At 46.0% G+C, this 11140-nt stretch overlaps 1 protein-coding gene across 1 annotated transcript in view; it reads right to left on the bottom strand.

Annotated features, from left to right (window-relative positions):
- The window catches only part of Pdzrn3 (PDZ domain containing ring finger 3), a 237442-nt gene extending 236650 nt beyond the window's left edge, over positions 1 to 792 (bottom strand). The window contains exon 1 of the mRNA XM_055628649.1: positions 70 to 792. Coding sequence (XP_055484624.1) covers positions 70 to 792 — 723 coding nt within the window. The remainder of the gene's footprint in view (positions 1 to 69) is intronic.
- Between the last annotated feature and the right edge of the window lie 10348 nt (positions 793 to 11140).

Below are 11140 nucleotides of genomic sequence, written 5' to 3'. Positions count from 1 at the left end.
AGAGAGAGAGAGAGAGAGAGAGAGAGAGAGAGAGAGAGAGAGAGAGATGGAAAGAGGTGGCTTGCCTACCTTGCCGCCGGGCGGCGCGGCCACGCAGCGGCTGAGCGAGTCGAGGCGCGCGCTGTACTCTGTGAACTTCTTCTGGTAGCGCAGCGCGGTCATCTGCAGTTCGAGCTGCGCGGCAGCCAGCTGCGCCACCAGCGACTTCTCCCGCTTGCCGGCCCGCAGCGCCTCCTTCTTGAGCGCCTTGTGCAGCGCGCCCAGGCGGGCCTGCAGCGCGCCGTTGTGCGCCCGCAGAGCCCGCGCGCAGCAGTGGCCGCCCGCGCGCTGCTCGCCGTGCGTCAGCGGCAGCCCGCACCCCTCCTGGCAGCGGCCCACGGGCCGCGCGTCGCACGCGTCGCGCATGTGGCCCTCCACGTCGCGTCGCAGCAGCAGCTGGCCGCAGCCCGCGTGGCGGCAGCGCGCGGGCGCGAAGTCGCAGCGCTCCAGGTGCTCGGGCAGGTCCTGCAGCTTGACCACCCGGCCGCAGCCCCGCGCCGCGTGCGCGCACTTGATGTCCAACTTGAGGATGAGGCGCTTGAGAGGCAGGACGTGGTTGAGCTCCTTGGCCGATAGGCGACCGCGACAGCGCGAGGGGCAGCTGCCCTCCTGCACTACCCAGGGCAGCACGCAGCCGGCGCAGAAGACGTGGCCGCACGGGGTGGTGAGCGGGTCCTCCAGGACCTTGTGGCACAGGGCGCACTTCAGATCGGGGTCCACGTCGCCGTCGAAGCGGTCCAACTCGAAACCCATGGTGGCGGCCGGGGCCCGGTGTCGCCGCCGGGCGACCGGCCGCCCCCTCCCTCCCTCCCTGCGAGGCGGCCCAGACACGCCGGCTACGCCGCACGCTCGCTAGCTAGCTCTCCCAGGACTGAGCCTAATTGCTCCAGACTTCCTCGGAAAATGCCCGAGGAACAGGACTCCTCCGGCCGTATTGGCTCGAGCGCGAGCGCACTCACATCCTGCCTCCGCGGCCTCGAGACCCTACTTCCGCCAAAGGGATGGGGCAGCCGGGCAGAAGAGGCTGAAGTGACCACGAAGTAATGAGACCTACAGAGATGCGAGATGGAAACAGTCACTCCCCCCCCCCCCCCGAAATGGGTCTCCTCTCCGACTTTTTTGAGGCTTCGCTAAAAGAAAAAATACGCCAGCAGAGAGCATCTCTCTGTGTTTGGAGTTGCGTCTGTGGCTCTAGCCCGTAGAAGTTTCCTGCAACATCAGAACTTTTCACTCCCCATCTCCTCCTTTCCCTTGTGTCTGGTTTTAAGAGCGAAACATAGGCAAGGCCCCGCTATCTCTGTATTTACGGTCTTTATTTATTTATTTCTCTCCGGGGAAAGTTACAACCGCTGCAGGACGCTCCTGCTGAAACTTTGGTTGCCATCAGAAGACCTGCGAACTGCAGTGTTTAACAGCCAGAGAGGTTTCTAGCCTCCAGCTGTCTGAGAGTGACAGGCCAGAGCGGTGGGCTGGGTCCTCTTCCCCTCACACCTCTGAAAAGAGGGCACTGCAGCAGTATAGCATGCATTTTGCTGGGAGTTTCTAAATCGGTCCCTTTAAAGACCCGCGCTACAGTGTTGTGAGAGTTCGCTTCAGGTCCTCTTAAAAACTGTACAATCCCCCACCCCCACCCCAGCCCCATTCCTAGAGCTTTGACTCTGGCGGTAGGAGAGTTGGAGGAGCTTAGAACTTCAAGTCCTTGTAGCAACACCCACCCAACTTCGTCTCTTCGGCTTGCTTTTTTGTTTGTTTTCTTTTATCTCCACCTTCCGGCTGGAGAAGTTCAAAGAGTCGCTGCAGAGGACGCTGCCGACGAGCTCCTGAGAATCCTGTGTCCTTTCAGATTGTAAACCAGGGGTTCTCATGGAGCCTGAGAGTCCACGTTGAAAGAGCCTAGCAGCCACGCAGAAGCTGCTGGTCTTTGGACACTCTAGATTTCAACTTGATTGAAAAACCCTTGCCTTCCCGGGCTCTGCCGTTTCTCCTCTACTCCAGGGAAGCTTTTCAAGCAGAGTAGCGAGTCTCACGTTGCAGTCTGCAGCAAAAACACTTGTGAGTGTCAAATCGCCACTTTGAGGATTCCAGTCTAAGTGGAAAGTTCATAACATAGCATCACCTATGCCTTCGACAGTTATTTATTTATTTTTTTCTTAAACCTCCTAAGTCTGTAGACATTCCTAAGAAACACGCAGTCAGTCCTGGTGAGAGTGAAGTCAAGTTCTGGAATCCTCATTCCGAATCTGCTGCCAGATTCTCTCGAGAATCTGGAAACAGAAAGCTAAGAGTTTTGTGTTTGGTCCAGACCCCACCCCCAAGGAAAAAAAAAATAGGATTACAGCATTCATTTTGTCTAATTACTTTTACTTCTGTCCTTTACAGGGCTGCTGAAGACCCATGACCTTCACTACTGAACTGCTTCATTGGAGGGAAGGAATTGCCTTGATGTCTGTAAGGATTAGTGTTCTGCACTGACCTCTGCCAAGCTGTTGCTAGCCAGATTGTTCAGTGCATGGTTGAGGTCTCCCAATGGTGTTCTTTAATCCTTGCTGGTGGCATTTGGTGTCTAGTTTTGATACTTTTGTGTCATTGCTTTAATCAATGAATGCATTTCTTTCTAGAGGATTCCAAGTGGTGTGAGATGTTCGTGACCTTTGTTCAGGTAAGCTCCAGCAGGGAAAATCTTGTGTTGGTGCATTTATTAAGCTACTCATGGGCTCTCACATAAAGGTAAGAAGCAGTTTCTTTCAACCAAGGTGTGTGGGCTTGTCAGTTTCATAGACAAGCTAGTGTCAACAAGGTGATAATCTTCAAACCAAACTGGTTTTAGGAACAGAGAAAACTGCAATACACCATAAATGGGAAATTAGCAGTTACTTGAGAGGTGCCATTCAGTTCAGAGCTGTCCCTTCCACCCATCTGTGGCCCCTGATGACAGATTGGGGGTGGGAGGGAGGCAGGCTGTAGAGAAAGAGACACAGCTGAGACCACAGAGAGACTGCCCTATTGTCATTTTGCCCCTTCAGACAAAGGCAAAGTCTTCAGAAAACCTCTCTTCATTAGTTAACTTTAGTATTAAAATCCTTGGAGGTCAGCAAAAACCAAGCCAAGTAAAGCTCCTGGATGTGTGAGTGAGGGGAGGGGCATGCATATTGTTCTATTACTGGATTGAACAGACAGGAGAACCAAGAGACAAAACTATTAAGAAAAAGTAGAAATCAGGGCATCATCAGTTTTTTGTTTGTTTGTTTGTTTGTTTGTTTTTATTTTTCACTAGTGACACACTCAACTAGACCATCCTTTGTTGTGAAGCTGTCTTCTGCATTCTGGGGTGGTTAGCAACATCTCTTGGTGATGTCCACGGATGCAGTGGCAAAGCACGACTCTCACCCACCACGCATAACATTCAATCACTGCGAGTGTTTCCTGAAGAAAAGCTGCCTCAGAAAGAGAACTACTACAGTGTTCGAGGGCAACCCTCTCTTCATTCTACAGCCAGATGCTGCCAGCAACTGGCATCCTCAGCTGGCTGAAGAATCACGCAGTGTAGACAACAGAGAGGGAAAGGGAATGCTATTCTGAAAAGGGAAGGCTTCACTCTGTCGAATATGCAGCTAAGCTCCAGGAAGATGAATTCTAGATACACCACGCCTCCCAAGAAAAGACTCTGATTTTTTCTGACCTGGATTTCATACTCACCTGTCTCAGCAGCATCTGTGTGTTGAAATATGGGCAAATCTGGACAAAGAGATTTGCAATTTTGCAAATCTTTATAGTCTTTACCATCTCTGTCATCACCTTTCCTTTTTAGAACCTTATTCTGGGCACTCTCCCATTTAGGTTTGACCCTTCATAGTCTCTGAGATCAGGCACTCAGTTCGGATCTTGGCTGGCCTCATTTCCTCTGCCCATTCTCAATCCAGGCAATGGAATGGCTTCACTTGGACCATACGGAGGGAAGGTAGAGAAGAGTGGTTCACTCCCATATTTGCTGCTCTGAACACATAGTTTTCAGGTTTCTGACATCATATGAGGGACACATCACTGTTTCTAAAATATGGTGGGAAAGAACACAAGGGACATCAAGGATGAGATCTATGATTAAAGGACCCCTTTCCCCCATGCTCACAGGTGCTGCCTCTGAAGACTCAGACCTAAAAAGAAAACCCAGAATTCCAGGAGTCTTTAATACACAGAAAAATTTCAAATTGGAAAATGATTTTTTTTCTAGCCTTTTAGCATCATCACCCAGTATTGTCTTTAAAACAAACAAACAAACAAACAAAAACACAGACAGACAAACAAACGTCTTGAAAGTACTGCAGTTCAGGCCTGTGATCTAGGAACTTATTAATTTTAATTTTTCTCTTGGCACTTTCACCTCCACTCTCATTTACTCAGCCTGTAAAATTATGATGTTTAATCATTGCCTACCTAGCACACGGTAATAATTGCTAATTAACTAATTTTTATATGTAGAAACCTGTGAAGACATTACATGGGTGCTAGGCATTATTATTGTCTGGTGGTGCTAAAGAACACTGTTCTGTTTGAGGGAGACGGGTTACAGTGTCTGCCTACTCTCCGTGGGAATGGAAGCTTAGAAGGCCCATCCCTCAACGCATCATCTCCTCCCTGATTGATCTGACAAACACAATCCTGAGGTGAGATGGTGCTTGCCTGCAACAAGCAGATTTGATGAGGAAGCTCTGCAGCAGAATTTCAGTTGCTCTGGGGTTGGCACCTGCTGGGATCTGAATGTCAAGGAAACAAAGTTGCAGCACTCCAGAGAGGCCTCCTGTTCTTTGAGCGCAGTACACAAGCGCCTTCACAGAAATGCTCTTCAGGAGCTGGGAGAAGGTTCACTCCGTAACTCATGAAGTGCTTATTGTGGGTGAGGATCTGAGTTCAGGTCCCCAGGATCCAAAGGAGATCTGATGTAATCTCAGTGTCAGGGAGGTAGAGACACGTGGATCCCTAGGTCACTCTAGCCAACAAGTCTAGGTGAATTAGTGAGCCCCAGGTTCAATGAGAGACTCTGTCTCAAAAAAATAAGACGAAAAGTGATTGTGGAAGACACCCAGTGTCAATCATACGCACCCGCATGCTCACATGCCTGTACATATACCCCCTCACACACACATACACACACCACTACCATTATATCATCCAGAAAAGGAAGTTTACACACACATACACACACCACTACCATTATATCATCCAGTGCTTTATTTTTTAGTGATTTTCAAAGATTATAAGAAAATTCTCTTCTTCTGGGGTAGCTCTGGGTGAGTCACTTTTGAACCAAGAAACTGTGGCATCGGTTTTGTTTGAAATCTTGTCCTGAAACTGTGGCTTCAGTCCCCAGATCAAGTGGGCACTTGGCAATTAAAAAAGTCTAAACAAGACACGAAACAGATTAGTTCTCTGATGGCATGGCATTTCCAGGATAATCGTTTGTTATATTTCAGTAAACAAAAGCCACTTTAACCATTCATTCTCTTTCCACTGTTGCAGCACAGGTACAGACATGCAGTGTTTCCCAGAGCTGGCTAGGAGCTTGGGGAGACAGGGACCAAAAAAAAAAAAAAAGAAAAAAGCAATGTTGGAAAAACGTCACCCATGGTCGTGTTCTCTACGCAGGTGAAATGGAAAATGTATCCAAGTGTTGGCATATGCTGCACCGTGTTGGCAAAAGCACGCTCCATTTTGACAGACCAGAAAGAGGCTTAGAAGTAGAATCCAGAAAGATGAAAGGGCTCAGAGGACAGTGCCTCAGTCTGTCATTGGTGGGAATCTTTGTTGTAACTTATAATTTATCTGCGGGTTCTGTAAGCTTCAAGATGAAGATTAAGCCAGGATGGCACAGCTCACGCCGGCCTGAACTATAACATTTTGGAGAATTTAAGTTGTGGAGGATAAGGGAAAGTGTGTTTTTCACTTTTTCCGAAATATGTTTTTGTTGTTTGTTTGTTTTGTGTTTGGTTTGGTTTGGTTTTCTCTTGGAGGAGCCATAACTAGCCAGACATGGCAACAGCTCCCTGGTATGTAAAAGAAATGGAAGGCTAACAACACAACTCCAAAGGCTAGCAGAATCCCGAGTGCTTTCTGGGAAGAGTCAAAACAAGACACACATCTCAGAGTTCAGTTGGAAATTGTGCGTTTCTTTCTGTGGATGGGTTCCTGACACTGTGTTTTTGCATTTGATAAAAAGTACTGATTTCATGCACCTATATAAAAAACCTAGAAATGAGAAAAAAAAAACATAACATTATTGACTTTCTGTAATTGGCTTAGTTCACTCAATACGGTTATCTTTAGTTGCACCCCTGATTTCCTACAAATGACATAACTTTGTTCATTAAATCATATATACGTGTATGTGTGTGTGAAAGAGAGATATGAAAATGAAACTGTCTAGGAATAGGACCAATGGTAAAAGGGAGTAGCGAAAGAAGAGAAGATGGGGGTATATAAAGAGTATGTGTTTGTGTGTGTGTGTGTGTATTCATTTTATAGCTAAACTTATTGTGATCATTAACTAGCACTCATCTATTCAACAGAAACAACTTCAAGAAAGAAACAATACATATGATTGTGCTCTCAGCAGGGATTGGCAAAAACTTCCTATAAATACTTTTGATTTTGTGAGCCATGCACTGCCTATCAGGAGACCTCAATGGCAAAGAGGCAAAAGCCAGTATGTAAATGAACGGCTGTGGCTATGTGCCAAGAAAACTTAATTTTTTAAAAGTCTGGATTTGACCCACAACTGTTGGTTTGCCAAAAGCTGTTATAGATGAACACATTGTTGTTTTGGCAAGCAGAAAACCAACTGAAATTTTGACATTAAGGCCATTGTCTTGAAATAAAGCTGTTTGAAATAAAGCTTGAAATAAAGATGTTATTTAAAACAAAAATAGATATTGGCCTAGTAAATAAAGTACATGCAGAGCAGTCTGATGGCCTGAGTTTGAGCTCCAGAACCTAGGTAAAAGTGTAAAGAAAGAACTGAGCTCATGGAGTTGTCCTTCATCTGTGCACACATTTCTCCAAGTCATATACTCACATCCACAATTAACATTTCAAAGTAATATAGAAAAAAGTCACTACTCAGTAGAGTCATAGTATAATAGTAGAGTAGAATGTGCTTGTGAGTCATAAAAGCCTGCATCAAATGCTTGTTTGTCATTTCCCCGCTGACATAGTCTTGAAGGTCACTCATTTCATTCAGATTTCCTCACTGGTACCTGGAGACATTCTTTATTCCTTATTGTTACTCACACTTGCTTCACAGAGTGAATGGAGGTTAGCTGAATGTTGCAACATTTAAATGAGGAAACATACACAGGGTTTGGCACACTATCAGAATTTTCTGAAACAGTGTTAGGAGTGAGCAAATGGCTCTAAAGAGAGTATGAGAGAGACCAGTATTACTTGTGTTTCTGAAAGACATGCCGGCAAACCCAGCCTAAGCTCTGGAGTCCCAGAACTGAAGATGATCTGAAAGCACACACAGGCTATGGCTATAGATTTGTTTCAAAAATGGCTTGTTGACAAACCTTAATAGAAACAAATTAGGGGACAAAGGAAAGAAGTGGCTATATCTGTGCCCCACACGAGTCCTTTCCCACTGGAGTTACTTATTATTTAGAGAACTAGCCAGTAAGTCACCACAGTGATTTTGACAACACGTAACCAACTGAAGACAGACAACAAAGAACACATTGTCTTTTCTCTTTAGGAAAAAATGGTGCCAACAGTGTTTCAGGCAATTCCTTGAAAGTGCATGGCTGGACAGCATGTCTTTTAGGCCAAATGTGTCCTGCAAACTAAATGCAAAAAGAACTTTGCAGGAACCTTGTAAGCAATACTTGCTGTTTAGGAGACCTTCATAACTAGAAACCAGGCTTTAAGTGAATGAAAGAAACATTTTGTCCAGCCTTTGTTCAGTGATTTCAGGGACAGCAAGTAGAGTGTCTTTGAGAAAGGTGAACACTCTTGTCTTATTCTCTGTGTCCTTAAGACTGAGCGTGGTCCCTGTCGTCCAGAAGATGCTCAATAAATACCCCTGGGCACTGTTGGCTGAAGGAACAGAAGATGCCGGCTGAGGCAACTTTCTCAGGCATCCAGGGACACAGACTCTCAGCTCTAGAGCATTCTGTTATTCAAAGCCCTTTCACAGCACTGCGGGGCATATTGGAGACAGTCCCTGATTGCATCATATTATATGCTCCACTCGGCATAATTACACCATGGGCTTTTGTCTCTCTTGGTGCCAGCCAGTCTCAAAATACATGCTACTTCCTTGCTTTGCTTCTGTTGAGCACTGGGGTTGCCCCCTCATTACATCTGGGGCTTGCAAATGCTGCATCTTCCTCGAGTCACATAAGCCCTGGGTTCCACACTTCGGAGAAGCAGATGGCTTTTCATGAAAGATGATGATGTTTCCTTGTGCTGGAGACCAGAAAGAGGGAGAGGAAACAGCGCAGGCTAACCCAGAGCTGTAATGGTGACAGGAGTGTATCCTGTTATTTTGTTTATATTTTAATTACTATTAATAATTAAAACTGCTTTTCCTAAATTTCTAAAATAAGTCTAATCTGTAGCATGCCTACTCTGTCCATTCTCCCTTCTACGTTTCTCCTCTGTTCATTTACTTCATTTATTTCCCACCATCTTTATTCAAGCTGTCCTCTCCTTTACCGACAACACGGCAGTGCCTTCCACAGAAGTTTCCACACCCTGCAACATCGAAGCTTGGTCATTCCACTTGACACTGCATATTGGTGCAATAGAAGTCTTCTTAAAATGAAACACTGGTCCCGACACTAGAAACTGCAGAGCAGTTCATGTCTGTCACAGAAAAATTGTAAGTCCACAGGTCACTTCAAGAGCTGGTTGTGATGTCAGCCTGCCGTGTTACCTGTGTCATTTGGTGTTTTTCACTCATCTTCCATTTCCACATTCTGGTGATTGAAGACACTGATATTTGTCTCTTAATAGCCATCCTTCCCTGTCTTAAAGCATAAAGGCGAGTCCAGGAGTAAGAGCACAGGCCTGTAATCCCAGCACTTGGTGGGCAGAGGCATTAGGCTCCTTTGAACTTTAAGGCTACCGTGGACTACATAGCAAAGCTACGTAGCAGGATCTTGCCTTGAGAATCAGATAAATAAAAATGAACAGCATCTGAGTTTTCCCTAGCTATAATACCTCGCTCCAGATTTCATGTCCAGCTGTTCTGAGTTTTGACCAGTAGGACACACACAGAAAAGTGATGGGTACAAGCAACCCCTGCGTTATCTCCTAAAAGTAAACAGGTTTCCTCTGTATTTCCACTGTCTCCCATGCAGACCAAACCCTTCTGAGCAGGCAGGGTCCTAACAGCAGCCTGCAGCTCAGCCCACTGTCTGTTTCTCTGAGGGGAGCATTCTCTCTCTTTACCCCAGCACCATGCACTTAGAGAATCTTGTTAAAATTGACAAGATACAATGGAATCTTTATGACCAGCAGAGCCATGTCCAGTCTTGTCCTTCCTGGAAAATTCTGCCAACTCCTGTCCTGGTTGTATGTGTTATGTGGGGCGGGGGCAGGGGTTAACACATCAAGGGGCAGAGGGGCAGAGGTTCATATGGAGCTGGCTTCTTCAGCTAAGTGAGCCTGCTCGGGGGTTATGCATAGAAAATAAGCCTGTCTTGCTAAGAGAGTCCTCTTTACTCAGACATCTGTGCAGTGTTTGTCAATGTTTGCCTTATTTGGATCTGGGGCCTAATAATTCTTGCTTTAAGGGGCTGGGATACACTGTAAGTATGCAGCCTCTCTTATGCCTAGTTATTGGGTGTCAACAGCATTTATATCATAGGTGTGACAACTAAAATGTCTCTAGCCACTGCAAAGGGTTCCCTGAGTCAAAATCATCTCCCCTTGAGAACTATGTTATAGCAATTTAACCAGCCATGCAAGATGTTTGTCTCCATATACCTGCAAGAGACACGCCAAGGTGTCACACATGCTCTTTAGTGTGTGAGTGTGTGTGAGTGTGTGTGTGTGTGTGTGTGTGTGTGTATGCACCTGTATGCACATGTTTGCAGAGGCCAGAGAGCAATCTCAGGTGTTGTTCTTCAAGCATTGTACACATTTTTTGTTTGTTTGTTTGTTTGTTTGTTTTAAGATAGGCTCTCTCACTGGTCTGCAGTTGGTGAGTATCCTAGACTGTCTGTAAGTGATCATTAGAGATCTTTCTGTCTGCCTCCCCAGCACTGGGATTACAAATACATACCACTAGACCAGGATTGTATTATAAACATATTCACCTGGGCAACAAACTCAGCTGCTTATGCTTGTACTCCAAGCACGTTACTGACTGAGCCATCTCCCAGCCCTCACTTACTCATAGTATAGAGGAAGTCCCTCCTCACGTAGCTTTCATCAATTGTGTCAGCATCAATGTAACCTCATCAGGAAGTCCCCACTGATATGTCCACCAGACAAACAACTCTGCCGACTGTCTCTAAGGCTGTGATCACGGACACACCACTCACTATTTGCAGACCGACGTCAAGGCATTCAGGCAGGGTTTGGTGACTGGCTGGCTACAGCGACAGAAAATTTGAGGAGAAAGCAGAGATTTGTAATTACAGAGAAAGCAAACTCAGAACTCACTGTGGTCCAGACAGTAAGAGAGGAACTCATGGTGCTGATCAGAGAATTAAGGGGAAGCAAGGGGGGAGAAATGGGTTTTCTTCCCATACTTCCCATAAGCCAAGGGACCTGCCTTGTTTCCATAGAGGACAAACATCTGCTGAAGTTAGTACATTTCTATATTTCAGAGAAACATATGGATATACACTCTGCCTTTGATTTCAAAATCATTTGCTTCTTAACCCTGTACTTTGCAGACTAAATGGTATGTGAGATGATTTATTGACCCTGTAATATTCTCCTCTAAGTGAGGCTAAAAATAATTTCTATGACCACATTTTCAATTCGCATGCAGACAGATAGGTGCCCTCTGTGTTCTCCAGCCTGGCCTACCACCTGGGGTTAGAGATCAGCCATTCAGATAGCTCTCCATGCTTCCTCAGCACAAACCCAGATGGACAGG

This window comes from Psammomys obesus, unplaced genomic scaffold (assembly GCF_907164565.1).
Source record: "Psammomys obesus unplaced genomic scaffold, mPsaObe1.curated_primary_1811, whole genome shotgun sequence".
NCBI lineage: Eukaryota > Metazoa > Chordata > Mammalia > Rodentia > Muridae > Psammomys > Psammomys obesus.
Note: the sequence above shows the minus strand (reverse complement) of the source record. Positions and strands in the feature narration are given on the sequence as shown.